Genomic DNA, 22,568 nt, shown 5'->3' on the forward strand with positions numbered 1-22,568 from the left:
CGGCACCTGATGGGGGACTGTCCACGTCTCTGAGTTCTTATGAATTTTTGGAAGTAAATAAAATTTACGTGGGCATGGAGGGTCTACACCATAAAGATTTCTTTGTTTAGCTGAAATTTCTTTCGTTTCACACAGGTGATCCAGGATGGCTCGAATTTCTTTCTGTGTCTCTAGTTGAATGGAGTTCTCTAGGGGCAAATAATGCTTTCTATTCTCTAATTGTCTATTCGCCTCAATCAGATAAGATGTTTTGTCCTGAATTACGATCTTAGACCCCTTATCGGCCGGTTTAATAATTATATCTTTATTTTGTTTTAATTTTTGTAAGGCCTTTCTCTCCTCCTTGGATAAATTGCTAAGACGACTCCTTTGACCAGACACCCTCCCAAAGCCCTCCACATCACCCCGAATGAGAGCTCTAATTGGGTCAGATATTAGTTCCTCCTTAGGCTCCCAGGTCGAGGGCAATGTAAAGGGCTCTCGGGAGGATTTCGAGGAGTACTCAAAATAGTCAAGCAACTTAAGCCTTCGATGATAAAAATGGAGGTCTCTTCTAAGGTCCTCTCTGTTAGCCCCCCCAGGGGTCGGGATAAACAGTAGGCCTCTCTCCAGGAGGGTTTTCTCAGCAGTGGACAAAGTGAAACTATGTGCTAAATTTAAAATGTTGGAAGCGTCAGGGGTGAATTCTTTCGGTTTCCCCGCCTCTAGTTTAGTTGTTCCATCCAATTAGAAAGGATGTGGGAAGCTGTATTTGGGGTCCAATGAATCTGGTCATGAGACACTCTAAAAGATTGACCTGCAATACCCTCTAGTACTCTGAAGGTGGTTACCAAGAACCGGTTAGTTTCCTGCACTAAGGCTTGTATAGGATCTGGGAGAGTTGGAGCGGTCTGAATAAGGGGGATAAAAATCTCTGCATTCGGAAACACCCTCTTCGCAGCTGCCACCAGCGAACGGAATTGTTTCTGAATGGTTTCAGACCGGTTCTGCCTGAGACAGTTCACGAGGCCCACTGACAAAACAATCTTTTGTGTCAGCTGACAGGGGTCCAGCTTATCCAGCAGAGCCTTGAGATGGTGTATTTGGGCTCCTGGAAAGCTGTCGATCTGCACCAGTGGAAAGTAGTATTGGGGGACCCTTGAAAGATTGGAGTCCCCAACCACTAGTACAGGTCTACCCACTGTCAGTGCCCAGTTGGGCCCCTTCTGGAAGGTCTGCTTGTGGCGAGTGGGTCTCTGTGGGGAAAACTGAATGTTGTTATTCTCCGTCTCCTCATCACCACTGTCCAGCAGTTCCTCTCCCATGGTCCCCCGAAGGCCCCTCTCCACCTGGACAGGTGACAGCCCCCTCTCAGACTCCAACAATAGCGGACCGGAGCCCTCAATCCTAACTCCCTGGATTCATTCCTGTATCTACAGGTAGTTGTTCAATCCCTGAATCAGGTAGAGGAGAGGGATTGATGGACCCTGAGATCGAAACCGCTACATGGGATCTGAGTGTCATAGGGGCCTGAACCTGGTCTCCCTGTACCGAATCCTCCTCCTCAGAACTAAATTGGAGGCTAAAGTTAGGGTCAGAGATAGTGTAAGGGAGATCAGCATAGAACTGAGAGTAGAAGTCTCCACTCCCCTCCCCCCTCAGAACCTGGGCTGAGACCACATGAATCCTATTCCCTGTAGAGGGTCCCAGAGCAGAGCCAGTGGCCTTAGTGAGATCAAGATGGTTCAGATCCACATTGGGACTGGGGTCAGTGTTGGGTTGGGGATAAGGGTTGGGGTTGGGGTTAAGGTAGAGATTGGGGTTGGGATCAGGGCTGGGAATAGGTGGGTGGTTGGGGTTAGGACTTAGGTTAGGTGGGGGGTTGGGATTTGGGCTAGGATTAGGGCTGGGAATAGGTTGGTGGTTGGGGTTAGGATTTAGGTTAGATTGGGGATTGGGATTTGGGCTGGGATTAGGGCTGGGAATAGGTTGGTGGTTGGGGTTAGGGCTTAGATTAGGTTGGGGGTTGGGATTTGGGCTGGAGTAGGGGTTGGAGTTAGGATTGGGTTTGGGGTTAGGGCCAGGATTAGGGTAAGGGTTGGGGTTTGGGTTAGGGACAGGATTTGGGTGGGAGTTAGGATGGGGTCAGGGTTAGAGTCAGGGTTAGGTAGGTGATTAGGATAAGGGTTGGGGTTTGGGTAATGGTTAGGGTTTGGGTGGGGTAATGAGTGAAGACCACGGCCCAGTTCTCGCACCAACTCAGGATGGGAGTGAGAACCAGAGGGAAGGGAAGGATCAACCTCCAGGTCTTGTAGTGGGGTCCGGGAGGGCCTAAGATCCAAACTGGGCCCAACAGAGCGTCTGGAGTGTCCAAACCAAGGGGGGCCATGAGCGAGGCCAGGAGTGGTCTGAGATGGAGTTCAGGCCACTCGTCTGGATTAGTCACCGGTCCTGGCTCATGGCACAGGGGCTGGGTACTCTCACCCACGAGTGTTGTTAAGGTGGCAATTGAGTCAGTGAGCGTATTCCTGTACCTAGCTCTCCCATAGGCAATGGCCTTCTCCAACGCCACCTGCTCGAAAGGAGGGAGGCCCCCCAGCCCCAAGGCCAGCACTGAGTCATAGTGATGTTTCAGAATGGAGAGATTTTGTCTCATCCACTGACCAGTGTTGGCCTTCACCCTCCCTGCTGTTTCAGGATTTGGTGATGATGGTTTGATGAACAATGTAAGTTTATTTACTTGTTTCATCATTCCTATAGGAAACACCCCAGATTGCTGTGACCTTTCAATCACTTCGGCATGATGGATCGCCTGAAGTAATTTGAAATAGCGTTTTTCCAATCTAGTTCCCTCTGGTGGATTGGTATCTGATCGAGTTCTATTAGTGTCTCCCACCTCAGCATTGAGAGGTTGGCGTGCTCTCCGCTGGTCCACTCTAGGACCCCTCCTACTTTTAGGCTTCATTTCTAAGATTGGAAAGATCAACCAAATTCAACAGCAAATCTAAAAACTTTGAGCTATAAAACTTCCCACACGGATAGACCGTGGACTATAGAGTAGAGACCTAAGTCTTAAAACTTCCCACACAGATAGACTGTGGTTTATAGAATGACTGAAATGGACGAAACAAAGAGGGGATCATATAGAAAGAACTACAAACAAGAAGACAAAAAGGAGGGGAAAGGGAAAAATAACAAGAAGGTTAAGGGTTAGGGTTAGGGTTAGGAGGATCAGGCTTTAGGCTCATGTCACCCGTCTCTGGTCTAGCAGACGTGACCACGGACGTCCCTGTTGTCACGGTAATCTTGGACTGATGGATGGTGCTCAGCGTCGTTGGCCGGAGTTTGATTAACCATGCCTGAGTCTCACCCTAGCCTGACCGGAGTTTGATTAACCATGCCTGAGTCTCACCCTAGCCTGACCGGAGTTTGATTAACCATGCCTGAGTCTCACCGTAGCCTGACCGGAGTTTGATTAATCATGCCTGAGTCTCACCCTAGCCTGACCGGAGTGGACCTAGGGGTGTGTGTGTGTGTGTGTGTGTGTGTGTGTGTGTGTGTGTGTGTGTGTGTGTGTGTGTGTGTGTGTGTGAGAGAGAGAGAAGATATGTTTGATCCATGTTGCTTCAATCACGTATCTCTCCAGTTCACACGCATGTATAGGGAGGTGATAAATAATGCTTACTCGGTAGAATGCTATTTGAGCTATTCTATCCGCCCACACACACACACACACACACACACACACACACACACACAGTGCCCAAACGACAAGGAGAGATATCACGGTGTAGCACTAAGAAATAGACCTCACCTCACACACACACACACATGCAATGGAACTGTGAGCAAGTCAAAGCACACCTCTGTTCCTCCTTCCTTATTTCCTCCTTCCTTCTCTCCCCCTCATCCCTCTGTTGTTGAAGGATCATTACATTTGAACACTACCTGTTCCTCTCTCTACCTCTCTCTCTCTGTATCTCTCTCCCTCTCTCTACCTCAACCACCCCTCTCTCTCTCTCTGTATCTCTCTCCCTCTCTCTACCTCAACCACCCCCCTCTCTCTCTCTGTATCTCTCTCCCTCTCTCTACCTCAACCACCTCTCTCTCTCTCTCTCTCTGTATCTCTCTCCCTCTCTCTCCCTCAACCACCCCTCTCTCTCTCTCTGTATCTCTCTCCCTCTCTCTCCCTTTCTGTCGAGTGTTCAGCCTCTCCTGCTCTTTTCCTCTCCTTCACATCAAATAGCTCTTGTCAGTCCAGCCATGGCGGACCAGCTGTATGTGTGTGTGTGTGTGTGTGTGTGTGTGTGTCCGTGCTCGCTCCCTGACCCGCGGCGCTGTGCCGGTTGTGTGTTCCAGGCGTGCGGGTCCACGAGCTGCGCGAGCGCTTTGGGGAGGAGTTCTTCGGCCTGTGCTTCGAAGAGAACGAGCGCGGCTTGCGGGCAGTGGGCGGCGACCTCCATGACTTCTTCAATGGCTTCGACGCCATCCTGGAGCACATCCGCACGTCCACAGGGCGGCGCGCCTCGTCCGAGAGCCCCTCCTTCCAGTGCACTGACCCCGGAGAGGAGGAGAGGGGGCGGGGCGGAGGAGGGGGAGGGAGCAGAAAGGAAGGAAAGGTCTTACTGCTCCGCTGTCTGAACCCCGCCCCCATCGTGGGACTGGTCATGCCAGGTCTGATCCGAGCCGCCGCCCGCAGGATCTTCCACTCACGCGTGGAGGTGGAGGAGGCCCCGCCCCTGGCGCCCTCCTCGCCTGGCGTGGACTCCGCCCCCACCCCGGCGCCTTCACCCACCCCCTCCTTCACCTCGTCTACTTCGCCCCCCTCCCCCGCCGACTCTCTCCCAGTCTGCCTGTCCTTCCTCATCAGAGAGACCCCCCCCTGCCCTCCCCCAGTTGTCCTCAGCCCTCCGCCCTCTGGGGGTCCTGGGCAGACCCCCCTCCCCCTCTCCCTGTCGCCCACTGACCTGCGCATTGGCCTGGCCACGTTCTGCCGGGCCTTCCCCTTCCACCTGGTCCTGGGGCCCCGCATGGAGCTGCTCCAGCTGGGTGAGGGCCTCCGGCGGCAGGCCCGCATCGAGCCCCACCGGAACCTCTCCTTCGGGGACTGCTTCGAGATCGTGTCCCCCAGGATCGAGGCCTCGTTCCAGGGCATCGTGCTGCGGCTGGCCTCCCCCTTCACCATCCGCACCAGGCCCGATGGCGGCCAGCCCGGCACCAAGGAGAAGGTACAGCAGCACGCAGGGGTGGAGACCAGGAGAGGGAGAGGATCACTTTGAAATTAAGTGTATGTGTGTATGTGTGCGTGCCTGCATGAAACAGAATGAAACATCAGTATAGGTACACAGGGATGTGTGTGTGTGTGTGTGTGTATGTGTGTGTGTGTGTGTGTGTGTGTGTGTGTGTGTGTGTGTGTGTGTGCATGTGTGTGCACACGCATGTGCAAGAGATGGCAACATGTGAGTCCAGCTCACAACACAACAAAAACTGTTTGTTTCTACATATGGTAAATACACAAGTCACACCATGTAAATACCACAAGTCAGTAAACATGTCAATATGACAGATCTGTAAACATGTCAATACAACAGATCTGTTAACATGTCAATATGACAGGTCTGTAAACATGTCAATACGACAGGTCTGTAAACATGTCAATACGACAGGGGCCTCATTTATCAAAGAGCGTGTAAATTCTGGTGTAAAAGAGGGCGTACGACGAAAACGCGGAAAATGCGAAATGTAGCGTACGACGAGAATATTTACACGCTTTTCGGATCTATCAAAAATGTCGTACGCCCTTTCCTGCACGAGAAATCCGAGACTGGCGGAGAAGAGAGCGTACGCGCACGCGCCCCGTGTTCCGCCCTCTCCACGCCCAAATTCAACCATATATGGTCAAAACTATGACAGCGCACAACGTGGATACCCCGGAAGGAACCGACATAATATAGCGTGGAGCATTAGGACAGACAAAGACGTTTATGGAAAAACGCGGAAAGAAGAGAAACTTTTCGGAGACGGAGGTGCATGTGCTTGTTGGTGAGGTCCACGCGAGGAAAGAAAATCATCTTCGGAAGGTAAGCTATTTGTACGAGCCTACATTTGTCTGATTGCTCCTACAGTTTAGGTAGCCTACTGTACGTTTCGTGCATCCTGTATGTGGCGTAGGCTACACGGACATGCTGTATTATGTGGCTGTGAGGAAAGCAAACATTCCACACATTCTGTGGTAGGCTATGATTGATTCAGGACCAAAAACAGGGAACGATAACACAGATGACCACTTCATAATGTAAGACCACATTATTAAGACTCTCATCTAAATCACCCGGTAAATCACACTTAAGCATTTATTTGGCTGCCAACAGAAAAACATATCAATTGAATATGGCTACACAATAAAATGTTTAATGCATAATCAAGTTAACAGACAAACTCAAAGAAAATGACTGAAATTGTTTCTCCAGACTCTGACATGGGGTGGGACTCAGAGGAGGGGGAGTCTGCAGTGGTCCTTGACCTGACGGTCGTGCCCCCGCCGGTTGCAGCCTCTACATCCAGTGCCTCCACCTCCAGCGCACCGGCCTCCACCTCCAGTGCCATCTCCAGCGCCTCCGTCTCCACCGCCCACGCCTCCACCTCCGGCTGCCAGCGTCCCTGCCTCAAGGGTCCCTGAGGGCTGGGCTTCCTATCAGACGCTGTGCTGGAGGCTCATGACCCTAGAGGCCCAGAGGGAAATGGCAGAAGGGATTGGGGCAGTTGTGGGGCAGTTGTTCAGCAGTTGGTGGAGGTCACCACACTACACCACCAGAGCCAACAGGACATCCTCACTGCACTTCATTCCCTCACACATGCTGTCACGGACCTCACACTGTCACTCACTACCACACTCACGGACCTCACACAGTCACTCACTACCACACTCAAGGACCTCACACAGTCACTCACTACCACACTCACGGACCTCACACATTCACTCACAAACGCACTCACACACCTCACACAGTCACCCACCAACAGACAATAAAATGGTAGAAATGTGAACCTTACTTGTTTGTGTCTTCATAGCTGGCGCATGACCTCAGTGTGGGCCCTTTGGCCCCGCTGGTAAACCTCATGACGGGGAGGGGGCTGAGGGCTTGGGTCCTCATTTTGTGGTGGGGTCTTGACTGGTTCTCATTCTTATCAGCTTTGAATATACATCTTGGCAAACATAACAGAATGATGTACAAGGAGGGGACAGATACCTAGTGAAAGTACTATTGGTTGCTAGTAAAAAGACAATAATGAGGGCTTGGTATAAGGTGGAACCCCCAACCAAGGAGCAGTGGTGGGTGTTGTGGAGGAGATTTATGAGATTTATTTATGCATTGAGGATGCAGGAAGGAAAGTTTGAAGGGAGATGGGAAAATGGATGGATTATAGAAGGAAGTGTGATGATACCACTAATATTAAAATTGTCATATTTGAGTAAGAAAAAAAAGCTGCATGGATGGAAGTACCCATAAGCTGTTATTGTAAGTTTTTATGTTTTATTGTATTGTCGTTGTATGGATGGAAAATGCTAATAAAGATTAAAGTAAATAAGACAAAGAATATGTATCTTGGCTATGCACACACCAACAAGCCAGCCGTCACGCGCAGCGCCTGCCTCCAGTCTAGCCCCTACCCTGCTGTGCGCCAGGATGAATGAGTCATGCGTGGAGCCAGACCACCGTGCCACTACACTTGTGATGAGCATGTCACATATGATTTGGGTATTTATAGTGTGCACATTTTAGCGATTCACATAGACGTATTCATTCACTGATGGTGCCCTTATGTGGGTGCAGTCGCCATCGCCGTCACCTCTTTGGAGTTCTATCTCGGCCAGTAGGCCGAGTAGCGCCGGATTCATTTAGGCTCGCATTTCGCACAGGAGGACTGTCATTTATATGCTTACCAAACAGCAAACAGGTCCACATGATCACATATTACTGACAATCTAATTAGTCAATTATTGCCGTTTGATGGCATTAGGTGTGTGACATATAGCGCGGAAAGGTTTGGGACAGCGCATAGGTTCAGTTTGGGGAACAAATCCATATCGGACCATGAATGAGCCGGTTAGAGGACACGTCTAATCTTGCATTGCGATATATGTTTGTGCTGAATTGGGCTATTAGCCTACATGATTGTGCGTTCATGAACTGTCGCTCTTATTCTCTCCGTCAAACATAGTAATTCACCGAAGCACCACCTGCGTCGCCAGTTCCCCCTGTGTTCAAAAAGGGCGTAGAACACCGTGTAAATCGGTAGGACAAGTTGAGAGGTGTCCTACAAAAGCGCGGAGAAAGGCGACTAAATTTTCGCCCTTTCGGCTTGATAAATCGCAATGTGGGGGGGGGAAATGGCGTACGCCTGAAATCGCGAAAAAGACCGTGTAAAATATGGCGTACCTCAATGATAAATGAGGCCCCAGGGGCCTCATTTATCAAAGAGCGTGTAAATTCTGGTGTAAAAGAGGGCGTACGACGAAAACGCGGAAAATGCGAAATGTAGCGTACGACGAGAATATTTACACGCTTTTCGGATCTATCAAAAATGTTGTACGCCCTTTCCTGCACGAGAAATCCGAGACTGGTGGAGGAGAGAGCGTACGCGCACGCGCCCCGTGTTCCGCCCTCTCCACGCCCAAATTCAACCATATATGGTCAAAACTATGACAGCGCACAACGTGGATACCCCGGAAGGAACCGACATAATATAGCGTGGAGCATTAGGACAGACAAAGACGTTTATGGAAAAACGCGGAAAGAAGAGAAACTTTTCGGAGACGGAGGTGCATGTGCTTGTTGGTGAGGTCCACGCGAGGAAAGAAAATCATCTTCGGAAGGTAAGCTATTTGTACGAGCCTACATTTGTCTGATTGCTCCTACAGTTTAGGTAGCCTACTGTACGTTTCGTGCATCCTGTATGTGGCGTAGGCTACACGGACATGCTGTATTATGTGGCTGTGAGGAAAGCAAACATTCCACACATTCTGTGGTAGGCTATGATTGATTCAGGACCAAAAACAGGGAACGATAACACAGATGACCACTTCATAATGTTAGACCATATTAAACATTTTCCCCTCTGGGAAATTAAGACTCTCATCTAAATCACCCGGTAAATCACACTTAAGCATTTATTTGGCTGCCAACAGAAAAACATATCAATTGAATATGGCTACACAATAAAATGTTTAATGCATAATCAAGTTAACAGACAAACTCAAAGAAAATGACTGAAATTGTTTCTCCAGACTCTGACGTGGGGTGGGACTCAGAGGAGGGGGAGTCTGCAGTGGTCCTTGACCTGACGGTCGTGCCCCCGCCGGTTGCAGCCTCTACATCCAGTGCCACGACCTCCAGTGCCTCCACCTCCAGCGCACCGGCCTCCACCTCCAGTGCCGTCTCCACCGCCCACGCCTCCACCTCCGGCTGCCAACGTCCCTGCCTCAAGGGTCCCTGAGGGCTGGGCTTCCTATCAGACGCTGTGCTAGAGGCTCATGACCCTAGAGGCCCAGAGGGAAATGGTAGAAGGGATTGGGGCAGTTGTGGGGCAGTTGTTCAGCAGTTGGTGGAGGTCACCACACTACACCACCAGAGCCAACAGGACATCCTCACTGCACTTCATTCCCTCACACATGCTGTCACGGACCTCACACTGTCACTCACTACCACACTCAAGGACCTCACACAGTCACTCACTACCACACTCACGGACCTCACACATTCACTCACAAACGCACTCACACACCTCACACAGTCACCCACCAACAGACAATAAAATGGTAGAAATGTGAACCTTACTTGTTTGTGTCTTCATAGCTGGCGCATGACCTCAGTGTGGGCCCTTTGGCCCCGCTGGTAAACCTCATGACGGGGAGGGGGCTGAGGGCTTGGGTCCTCATTTTGTGGTGGGGTCTTGACTGGTTCTCATTCTTATCAGCTTTGAATATACATCTTGGCAAACATAACAGAATGATGTACAAGGAGGGGACAGATACCTAGTGAAAGTACTATTGGTTGCTAGTAAAAAGACAATAATGAGGGCTTGGTATAAGGTGGAACCCCCAACCAAGGAGCAGTGGTGGGTGTTGTGGAGGAGATTTATGAGATGTATTTATGCATTGAGGATGCAGGAAGGAAAGTTTGAAGGGAGATGGGAAAAATGGATGGATTATAGAAGGAAGTGTGATGATACCACTAATATAAAAATTGTCATATTTGAGTAAGAAAAAAAAGCTGCATGGATGGAAGTACCCATAAGCTGTTATTGTAAGTTTTTATGTTTTATTGTATTGTCGTTGTATGGATGGAAAATGCTAATAAAGATTCAAGTAAATAAGACAAAGAATATGTATCTTGGCTATGCACACACCAACAAGCCAGCCGTCACACGCAGCGCCTGCCTCCAGTCTAGCCCCTACCCTGCTGTGCGCCAGGATGAATGAGTCATGCGTGGAGCCAGGCCACCGTGCCACTACACTTGTGATGAGCATGTCACATATGATTTGGGTATTTATAGTGTGCACATTTTAGCGATTCACATAGAGCTATTCATTCACTGATGGTGCCCTTTTGTGGGTGCAGTCGCCATCGCCGTCACCTCTTTGGAGTTCTATCTCGGCCAGTAGGCCGAGTAGCGCCGGATTCATTTAGGCTCGCATTACGCACAGGAGGACTGTCATTTATATGCTTACCAAACAGCAAACAGGTCCACATGATCACATATTACTGACAATCTAAATGGTCAATTATTGCCGTTTGATGGAGTGCCTGCATTAGGTGTGTGACATATAGCGCGGAAAGGTTTGGGACAGCGCATAGGTTCAGTTTGGGGAACAAATCCATATCGGACCATGAATGAGCCGGTTAGAGGACATGTCTAATCTTGCATTGCGATATATGTTTGTGCTGAATTGGGCTATTAGCCTACATGATTGTGCGTTCAGAAACTGTCGCTTCTCTCCGTCAAACATAGTAATTCACCGACGCACCACCTGCGTCGCCAGTTCCCCCTGTGTTCAAAAAGGGCGTAGAACACCGTGTAAATCGGTAGGACAAGTTGAGAGGTGTCCTACAAAAGCGCGGAGAAAGGCGACTAAATTTTCGCCCTTTCGGCTTGATAAATTGCAATGTGGGGGGGGAAAATGGCGTACGCCTGAAATCGCGAAAAAGACCGTGTAAAATATGGCGTACCTCAATGATAAATGAGGCCCCAGGTCTGTAAACATGTCAATACGACAGGTCTGTAAATGTAATAGAATTAAATCTGATGAAAATTATGACGCTTCCAGGGATTTGAGAGTGGCGGACATCATCAACAGTGGTCAAGAGTAGAGACATGTGATATGAGAAAGGGCGGCAAATCCTACAGGGACAATAGAACAAAGGATGGTTATTCAGGGCAGACAACGTCTAGGTGTGTTGACCTCCTGGAGAGCTCATTCTGTTATAAAATGAGTTTAGCACAGCTATGTGAAAGGTTGAGGGAGTTAGTGAAACTCCAATTTCCATGACATAAACATGTAAATACGACAGGTCTGTAAACATGTCAATACGACAGGTCTGTAAATGTAATAGAATTAAATCTGATCGAAAGAAAAAAGATTTGCCAAGGTTCGCTCAAACAGGTCAGGTCTGATTTATTGAGAAAACATACGAGCGCAGGGACTTCCCTTCAGGATAACGCACGTGAGTGGCATCCAGCAGAAGTGCCCCCGAACGGTGTTGCAGGGTCTTATATTCAAGCAATACATATTATGACGCTTCCAGGGATTTGAGAGTGGCGGACATCATCAACAGTGGTCAAGAGTAGAGACACGTGATATGAGAAAGGGCGGCAAATCCTGCAGGGACAATAGAACAAAGGATGGTTATTCTGGGCAGACAACGTCTAGGTGTGTTGACCTCCTGGAGAGCTCATTCTGTTATAAAATGAGTTTAGCACAGCTATGTGAAAGGTTGAGGGAGTTAGTGAAACTACAATTTCCATGACATAAACATGTAAATACGACAGGTCTGTAAACATGTCAATACAGCAGGTCTGTAAACATGTCAATACGACAGGTCTGTAAACATGTCAACACGACAGGTCTGTAAACATGTACATACGGCTGGTCTGTAAACATGTCAACACGACAGGTCTGTAAACATGAAAATACGACTGGTCTGTAAACATGTAAATACGACAGGGGCCTCATTTATCAAAGAGCGTGTAAATTCAGGTGTAAAAGAGGGCGTACGACGAAAACGAGGAAAAGGCGAAATGTCGCGTACGACGAGAATATTTACACGCTTTTCGGATATCTTGGCTATGCACACACCAACAAGCCAGCCGTCACGCGCAGCGCCTGCCTCCAGTCTAGCCCCTACCCTGCTGTGCGCCAGGATGGATGAGTCATGCGTGGAGCCAGGCCACCGTGCCACTACACTTGTGATGAGCATGTCGGCGTCACATATGATTTGGGTATTTATAGTGTGCACATTTTTGCGATTCACATAGACGTATTCATTCAATGATGGTGCCCTTATGTGGGTGCAGTCGCCATCGCCGTCACCTCTTTGGAGTTCTATCTCGGCCAGTAGGCCGAGTAGCGCCGGATTCATTTAGGCTCGCATTACGCACAGGAGGACTGTCATTTATATGCTTACCAAACAGCAAACAGGTCCACATGATCACATATTACTGACAATCTAATTGTTCAATTATTGCCGTTTGATGGAGTGCCTGCATTAGGTGTGCGCATAGGTTAAGTTTGGGGAACAAATCTATATCGGACCATTAATGAGCCGGTTAGAGGACACGATCTTGCATTGCGATATATGTTTGTGCTGAATTGGGCTATTAGCCTACATGATTGTGCGTTCATAAACTTTCGCTCTTATTCTCTCCATCAAACATTGTAATTCACCGACGCACCACCTGCGTCGCCAGTTCCCCCTGTGTTCAAAAAGGGTGTAGAAAACCGTGTAAATCGGTACGACAACTTGAGAGGTGTCCTACAAAAGCGCGTAGAAAGGCGACTACATTTTCGCCCTTTTGGCTTGATAGATCGCGCTGTGGGGGGGGAAAATGGCGTACGCCTGAAATCGCGGAAAAGACCGTGTAAAAGAAGACGTACCTCAATGATAAATGAGGCCCCAGGTCTGTAAACATGTAAATACGACATCTGAAGTTGCTGGAAGGTGGATTTCATCACTAATGGACTAATGGTTCAAAGCCACTTCCAGTGATTACAGCTAAGATAGGCTCAATGATTCCTATTGCATGCACAGACACGAGAAGGGTATGTATCTTCTTGTCTGACTGACGAAGTAAGATGGCAAATAACTAATTTCCCAGATACTTGGCCTGTTCCTTTAAGAGACTAACCTCATTAGGGCTTTTCTGACATTATTCTGATCACTTGCAATCTAGCAGGTCTCAGGAGAATATCATTCAGACTGGTAAATCATAATCATATGATATCAGAGAAACTAGGGCTTAGACTACCTACCTAGCTTTGGGCTACTCCTTTCACAAATGTAAACTTAATCAAACCTATGTTTTGACTATCACCTTTTTTGTTTTGCCATACCTCATCATGTGTGGGATGTTCTTTTGTGTGTGTAAAACTGTGCTCATCATCTACATACGATTGTAAGGGGAAAAAACACTCTTTCTTGCTCCACAATTGGCACTTGAATCAAGTACTCGAGGTTCGATATCAGTCTTTTTAAAAGGAATATGATTGTGCATGCGTAGTGATATGACTAACGGGACTTGCGCTAACTTGATAGCTGAAACCTGCATCAGCTGTTGTGGAGCCGGAAAAGCCTGAGATCAATGATCTGGTTAATTAAACTCAGACTTCGAGGTTCAAACTAGAATTATTCAAAGCCGCTTCCTGGAATCCTCCCGTGGTTCTGGAATCCTCCTGTGGTTCTGGAATCCTCCCGTGGTTCTGGAATCCTCCCGTGGTTCTGGAATCCTCCTGTGGTTCCTTTACTGTGTTCTCTTCCCTATCTTTGTCATGATGTGTCCTCTTGTATTCTGTGGTTTGTTCTTCTGCCAGAGGACTAGCTGCTTCTTGGAAGGAGATACTATAACACTGTTCACACCAATAAGACCAAAGCCATTCTTACTCCTTAGTCCTCCAGGAACTAGGCCAGGTTGTCATAGCAAGTGGCTTGTGTGAGTCTTCCTGGAGTGGACATGGAGAGCTGTGATTGGAGGCTTCTTGGCGTTGCTAAGCGAGCGCTGGGGCTGTTGATGAATGGTCCTGTCCAGACTGACTGTGCTAAGCTGGACAGATGATTATGAAATACAGCATCTTATGTTTACATACCCCCATCTGGAAGGGAGGTTGAAATGACCACTCACTATTGTGTTCACTGGCGTGCGCACACTCAAACATAGACCTGCTTACAGAAATATGCACAGGAACATACTGTACACATACACACACACACATCTGTCTGTCTGTCTGTCTGTCTGTCTGTCTATCTATCTGTCTGTCTATCGAGTCAGACAATAGTGTATGGCGTAGTGCAGGTCAGCTGTCTGAGCGACAGGAACCACACACACACACAAACACGTGTGCGCGGGCACACACGCATTAGTGAGGAATTTGGTGCAGTTTTCTGCTCTTGGCATCTGACGTGTAAATACTGAAGGCAAGCACTGCATATCTGACTCTGTGTGTTTGTGTGTGTGTGTGTGTGTGAGAGAGAGAGAGACAGAGAGAGAGAGAGAGAGAGAGAGAGACAGAGAGAGACAGAGTGAGAGAGTGTGGTTTCAGTAGATCCAATGCTTAGTAAGAGACCAGTTATTTGAGTTATGAGAAATCTTTAAACAGAAAAAAAGGCGGATGTTGGCATTTTCAGCCAAAAGGGCAGGAGTGGAGGAGTGGAGGTGACCAGCCAGCGTAAAGAGGCCATACACCTCTGTGTGTGTGTGTCTGTGTGTGTCAGTGACCACCATCTGACCACTCCAAATTCCCCCTGGGGTAAGAGCACAAACCCACTGGAAAGGTCAAAGGACATCCTTCCTTCTCTCTCTCTCTCCCTGTTGACGGGCGTCCTGCTGTGTCTACACACCCATCTGCACATGAGGGACACATCTTATTGACATGCTGTCAGGACCACCCTCATCTCACCAGCACCTTTCTTTATCACTCCATTCCTCCATCCTTACCCTCTCTCTTAATCCCCCTACATACACACACGTACGCACACACACACTCCAAATAGCATATGTACAATTTCATGACATTTTAAAGTAATTAGGCCTAAAATAGCTAACTACAAGCATAAATGCCTAATTCAAAGCACTTCGCCATCATGCCATGATTAGATTATTTCGGTCCTAACACCCGCAAAATAGCTCGGGAGCTAGCTAGCCGAATCAGTTCTTCCTAGCATGTTATCGATTACATTATAGCTAGAAGCTACTAGCCATGGATGTATTAAACATGGCTAAGTATCTGTATGTGCTGGCCTGGTCTATCTAGTATCAGTGCTGGCCTGGTCTATCTAGTATCAGTGCTGGCCTGGACTATCTAGTATCAGTGCTGGCCTGGACTATCTAGTATCAGTGCTGGCCTGGTCTATCTAGTATCAGTGCTGGCCTGGACTATCTAGTATCAGTACTGGCCTGGGCCGCGTTTCCCAGATTTGCCGAATTTCTCCGCACTACCACGCTTCCCAAGGTATACCTTGGCGAAATGACAGAGTTTCCTACGAGTGTTTCCCAGACTATCCCTTAGCGTGCGCGTGAAGATACATCGTTAGGTCCATCCCAAGATACATCGTTAGAGGAGCTGTCCCTGGGCGCGGTGCTGAAAAAAGAATTAATCGATGCCGCACACATCGATGGCCATTCGTAAAGTCACAGAAATGACGTGCCAATATAATACGTGCTGTCTTAATTATTTGATTTCAGTCTAAATATTACCAAAAAGGAAGCTAATCCACCGAAAGCTCATCTGCTAATGTATTTAAGAGTCAAAGCGAGACCTCGTGATAGTCCCAATTCATACATTAAATTACATTACATCAAATAAAATATCCAAGAAAGAGCATGAATCGGATTGGGACATATACGCCCCGTCGAGGATGTCTTGAAAGGCCAGGAAAAAATACTTTAATGATGATAGGCAATGATGATAGCAAAATGACCACTGATTTAGTTATCATACAAACAAAGGTATAATGCCCATATAAATTGCCTCTGTGGCAGTAGCATTCCCACATTAGAATTCACGTGGATACGATGACTAATTTAATCTATCAGGCACCGGTGTTGGCGCATGTGGCCTATAAAAAAAACAAGGGTAACTGCACATATTGAGCGACATGGCAGATATGAAGAGGAAGCGTGTGATAGCGTTCACCAAAGAATAACTAGTGATCATGCTGGACGAGGTGGAGCAGCCGAAGGCCGTCCTGTTTGGCGGCTACCAGTAGGGCCTATGCACAACTCCAGTAGGCTACTTCCTGAAATTAGACATGCTTCTCTATTTCCTGTCCTACACTTTGGATGAAATGATTATTCAGGAATTCCTGAATAATCATTTCATCCAATAGTGTAAGACAGGAAATAAAGAAGCATGTCTAATTTCAGGAAGTAGCCTACTGGAGTTGTGCATATAGCCCATTGAAGAAGGCTGTATGCGTACACACACACACACACACAACACGTTCACCACGCTGTAGTTCCTACACACACACACACACACACACACACACACAACACGTTCACCACGCTGTAGTTCCTACACACACACACACACACACACACAACACGTTCACCACGCTGTAGTTCCTACACACACACACACACACACTCACCACACACACTACATACACTTAACACACACACTGCACACACTACATACACTTACCACACACACTACACACACTCACCACACACACTACATACACTTACCACACACACTGCACACACTCACCACACACACTACATACACTTACCACACACTGCCCACCCACTACAGTACACTGCGCACACACACTACATACACTCACCACACCACTCATCCTTCCTACGTGTTGCTACCTTGTCGTGGTGGGAAGGCTTGTGTGCCTCCATGACCATGAAGGCTATATTGGTGGGGGGTCACCCCCCAGCAGGTTCAACCATGCCGGGCAGGTTCAGGGTAGAGGCCAGACAAAAAGCAACAACTGGCCCTCCAGGTTGGGGGTTGGGCATGGGTCTAACAACCCCACCCCTGAAAAAGACAGCCTGTTACAGGACAAAGGTCTGAAGAACAAACCTGCCCATGTTTTTTCCCAACCAATATTAAACAAGTTCCCTTTATCCTGTATATTTGTTGTTTCTTGCCACATTACAACAGTAGAGGTTTTGGAGAAGGCACACAATATAACAAACAGCATTTGTAAGATCACTAAATACTGTGAATCTGTTAGCAAAGTTCACTATAAGGACAACAGTATTGGGCCACCTACACATTACAACTTTCATGACATCCCATTCTAAATGAATAGGCATCATATGGAGTTGGTCCCCCCTGTGCAGCTATAACAGCCTCCACTGTTCTGGGAAGGCTTTCTACAATATTCTGGAGCGTGTGTGAGGATATTTGACTATTCATCTAGATGGCCTCATTGGATTAATCAATTCGTCAGGATATCTGTCTGACAATATATAAAGACAGACAGAAAAGTCATGTCATCAAATTATCCCTTTACATAAGAAAATGTTGTTGTTGTTCACAAAGTGGATTATATTAGGCTATGGATAGTCCGTAGCCTATATGTTGCTTGGCTCAATAAAAGTTTTAAAAACAACATTCCCATGATGTGTTCTGTAGGCTGACATTATTTTCATCATTCAAGTTAATTGTATTTTGTGTACACTATGTGAATCGCGCAGGTAGGATAGATAGATGTGCGCTGTATTGCAACTCTCCTTTTTAAAAGTGTCATTTAGCTCGAATCGCGCTAATACTATGACGGGATGAACGGAGCGCATCGCCAAGGTACACTAACGATGGGGTCCGACCGCCCTTCGTAACGTATCCCTTGGCTAAGGTATACCTTGGCTAAGAAGGCTCTGGGAAACAGCGCTTCGGCTCCAAGGTAGACTAACGATGTATCTTCGGAAGGTACATCGTAAGGGCGATTTACGATGTACCTTGGGTGGAGCTGTTTCCCAGAGCCTTCGTAGCCAAGGTATACCTTGGCTTAAGAAGGTTCTGGGAAACGCATCGCCACCTAGAGGTGGAGCTAACGACGTTCTTAAGAAGCACGTAGCGCTACGATGCCTTAACGATGCCTCTGGGAAACGCGGCCCAGGTCTATCTAGTATATGTGTGTGCTGGCCTGGTCTATCTAGTATCTGTGTGTGCTGGCCTGGTCTATCTAGCAATGTTAACCAAAATGACAAATCATTTGTAGACCCCTCCTGTGATTTGGATCCGCTCTAAAATGTAATGTGTTCTAGTTGTCCCCTGTGCTCTATTAATACATCCTTGCTCTATTAATACATCCTTGCTCTATTAATACATCCATGCTCTATTAATACATCCTTGCTCTATTAATACATCCATGCTCTATTAATACATCCATGCTCTATTAATACATCCATGCTCTATTAATACATCCATGCTCTATTAATACATCCATGCTCTATTAATACATTCATGCCCATGCTATACCCCTCCACCGAGTTTCATGGGAATCAGTCAGTCAGTTTTTGCGTAATCTGCTGACTAACAAATGAACTAACTAACTAACTTACGTACTCAATACACGGTGTCGACTTCCTCCAGGGGGAGGTAATGAAAGAGAGAGATACAGAGCGAGAGAGGGGGGGGGGGGAGGAAGACGGAGGGAGGGAGAGAGAGAAGTGACTTTCAAAGCTTCCCCTCTTTTTGTTCTTCAAAACAATACTCATTTAATAGTGGAACAAAGTTAGTGCTAAATGTGTCCACACAAACACGCACGCACGCACACACACACACACACACACACACACACACACACACACACACACACACACACACAAACAGCCTTGTCATGTAAGGCCTGTTTGAAGACGAGAGAAAAAGAGGTGTCAGGGAAGCAGACACAAAACCTGCTCCTTTTTCTCAGGTCAATTCAAACGGCTTCATTGGCAGAGAAACCTAATGTTTACATTGCAAAAGCAAGTAAGTTATTTTTCTCTCTCATTCAAATAAACATATAATTCTGGACCTCAAGGCTCTTTATTAGCCAATGGTCTTTATTGATCACACACAATCAATCAATCAATCAATCAAAGCTTTATTTGTATAGCGCATTTCATACACAGACGCAACACAATGTGCTTTACAGAGAACAAGGGAGGTGGGCACACGTCCCACCCCTACATATTCCAGAGGGAAGAAGAAAAAAAACGGGCCAGAAAAGTGAGCTGTAAAAATTCTTCCCTGACCCCTCTCAACAAGGCGATCGAGCAAGCTCCTGGAGTATGTTTGTCTAATGGCTAAGAACATTTATAAAGCAATAAATTACATTACATTACATTTTCAGAGTAAGAAGGCCTAAAAACATACACATCTTCAGTGCTCGCCAGTGGAAATCTTTCCCTGCATTTCTCCCATCCAAGCCGTCCTCCAGGGGCAGCCAGGAGCAGTGGGCAGCCATCGTTCATGGAGCCCGGGGACCAAGTCCAAGTGCTCAGTCCAGGTCTGGGTCAGGGACAGGACAGAAGTGCTGTGAGAAGTACTAGTTGCTGCGCCACCGTGCCACACGGGAGCGATTTTGGAGTTCAGTGAACTTTGGCCCAATGCCGGGAGCTGGGATTAAACCGGGGACCTTGCCCTCCCCGCCGGCCGCACTACTTCCCAGGTCACGTGCCGCCTCTGAGCTCTTACCCATTGGAGCAGTCAGTAATTGTCCATTTAGTCCATTATGGGGTTTATATTGGGTTCAGGCTGCACTTTTTCATGATGGTCTTCAGTTAGTCTTTGTAGTGCTTTTTCACACATGCCATCATCCCCCCATGGAATTGATGAAGGATATTGACAAACCATCATGGGCAGCCAAACGTCAGGAGCTGCCCATGTTCCACAGAAGCTCCCTGTTGACTTGTGTCAGAAGCCTTTGACAGGTTGATGAGGGCTATGAAGAGGTCCCGATGTTGCTCCCTACACTTCTCCTGGAGCTGCTGTGCTGTGAATGTCCTCAGTTTACTCCTGTTCCTCCTGAACCCACACTGTGACTCAGGCAACAGCTCCTCTGTGATGTTTTTCACCTGCCTGTGTAGCATGACTTTGGCCAGCAACAGCGAGTAGTAAAACACCATGGATGTTGCCACAAAGGGACTTGTCCCCTTTGCCTTTGTATGTGGAGATGATGTTAGCGTCCCTCTACTGCTGAGGAACGGCTTCATTCCTCTACACGCTTGTGATGAACAGGAGGAGGGCGCAGGTGCAGAGGTAGAGCATCACTGAGATAGATAGGGAGGGAGAGAGAGAGAGAGAGTCATTGACTGTGCTTGGTGGACATGCAAATGAGAGTCTATTTGCATGCCAGTCTGGTCAGAACTGGCAGAATGTAACAACCTGTCCTTCTCTTTCTCCTTCTCTCTCTTCTCCTCTCTCTCCCTTCATCCCTGCTGTCAGTCTGTCCTTCCTTATCACTGTCCTCCATCCTTCCTCTCCCCTTCTCTCGCTCACACCACTATCTTTCTCCGTGTCTTCCCTTCACCTCTCTCTTTCTCTCTCTCTCACAAACCTTCATCTTTCTCCAAATGGAACGCAGCATCAGACCTTATTCGTAAACCCCGGAAGTAGCTTTGAAGACGGGGCAACAGATAGTTAAGCTGAGCGCAGTATGGCTTCATCACGATACGAAGAAAAAATATGTTTGATCGGAGGTGTGGATCCATACAAAATTGGCATAGTCGCCATTGTAGTAGAAGTTTCGAAAAATGAAGTATTTGCCCAGGTTCGCTCAAAAAGGTTCAGTCAGATTTATTAAGAAAACAATACGATTGCAAAAGGACCTCAAGATAAAACACAGAGTGGTTCATCGGAACAGAAGTAAACCTAAGCTCGCCGAGTACCCCCTTATATGTGCTCAAAACAAGGATGTGGTGCAGCCGACATTTGGTTGGCTGATTCGTCTATACGTCATCGTAAGGTGACGGATATCAAACAGTGGTCGAGGGATGAAAAGAAAAGCGCGGTACACTTTGAATATAAACAAAGGAACAAAAGGTCTGAGCCAGGACGGGAAGGACGAAGGTTTGGGCCCTTCCTGTCCTGGTGAGACAGGGGTCTGACTTAAACAAAGAGATGAGGAAGAGCGAGGTAGATGAGGTGTTTGGAATTACAAAAGAAAGAGAGACAAAGGGTTAAGGTGTTTACAATAGCAAAAGGCAGGGGACTGGATGAATAGGTTTAAAAGAAAAGAAAAGAATCTGAATAGTCTTGAGACTAGTTGTAAAATTCCACGACACCATGAGTAAAGATCACTCATTATTATTATTACTAATTATATCCGGCCATTAACTAACACATCTTTTTTCTCCATCTGTATGTAATTTAATTATTATGAGCATATCTATCTACAGTAGGCTATCTATCTCTAGGCTTTAGCTGTATTCTAGGCTATAACTGCCTATAATTTAAAATAGTATATTATTTGTATTATATTGTGTATATTGTACATCGTATTGTATATTGTGTACATTGACATACTGTAGTCTGGATCCGACAGGATCCAGGTAGCACAAATCACTTCCTTCTTTTGCTATCACTTCTATGGTTAGTGTTGTATTTACAGTAGTAGGTATATATTAGTATTAGTATTGTACTATCTAGAACAGGGGTCTCAAACTCAAATTGGCTTGGGGCCACTGCTGGTATCGTCAATTCATAGGAGGGCCACTTCAATGTCAACTTCAAGTACTACTAACTATAAGAAAGTGCAATATTTCTGAAAATGTCATAACTAGACTCACAAGTCAGTCTCCAAATGTTGTGAGACTATTCCATAACTAACATTTTCATGATCCAAATTCAAACCGGTTTCTATACATTTTAATATATTTTAACAGCTAGTAAAAATATTTTATCCTTACTTTTATTTTAGCTTGAATAGCCTTTGTATTTTATTCTGTTTTAGCGCACTACTGTAAGCCTGCCCTGGACCTGTACTTCCATTTATTAAAGTTCAAGTTTGTTTCCATTTCTTGCCAGACACTTGAATACATTTGTAGGCTACTACTCTATTTCTTGCCAGACTAGTCCTAGTATTTCTTGCCAGACACTTATCTTTGACTTGTGTCTGTTGGCTGAATGACTTTCATTGTGAAAACATAGGGCCTATATTTTTCTGATTGGACTGATTTTTGACTTTAGAAATAGTACTACTTATTTCAATAAGCAAAATATGCTTCGAAACAAATAAATTACTTATTTTGGAATTACATTTGTCTCCAACATTGCAGGGTTATTTTGACAGTAGTGAATTATTGATTGGCTCTCTAGGTTAGGATTCTAGCTTCTGATTGACTGCCTAGGTTGTCAGAGAGAGTTTGATTTA

The 22,568-nt window shown here is 46.9% G+C and overlaps 1 protein-coding gene across 1 annotated transcript in view; it reads left to right on the forward strand.

Moving 5' to 3' along the window:
- gucy1a2 (guanylate cyclase 1, soluble, alpha 2) overlaps nucleotides 1-22,568 on the forward strand; it is a gene marked incomplete at both ends in the record, with an annotated part of 81,121 nt that overhangs the window by 6,923 nt on the left and 51,630 nt on the right. Inside the window, one exon of the mRNA XM_084439634.1 lies at nucleotides 4,339-5,207. Coding sequence (XP_084295760.1) covers nucleotides 4,339-5,207 — 869 coding nt within the window. The remainder of the gene's footprint in view (nucleotides 1-4,338; nucleotides 5,208-22,568) is intronic.

The sequence above is a fragment of the Borostomias antarcticus genome (genome assembly GCF_949987555.1).
Source record: "Borostomias antarcticus genome assembly, chromosome: 1".
Taxonomy (NCBI): domain Eukaryota; kingdom Metazoa; phylum Chordata; class Actinopteri; order Stomiiformes; family Stomiidae; genus Borostomias; species Borostomias antarcticus.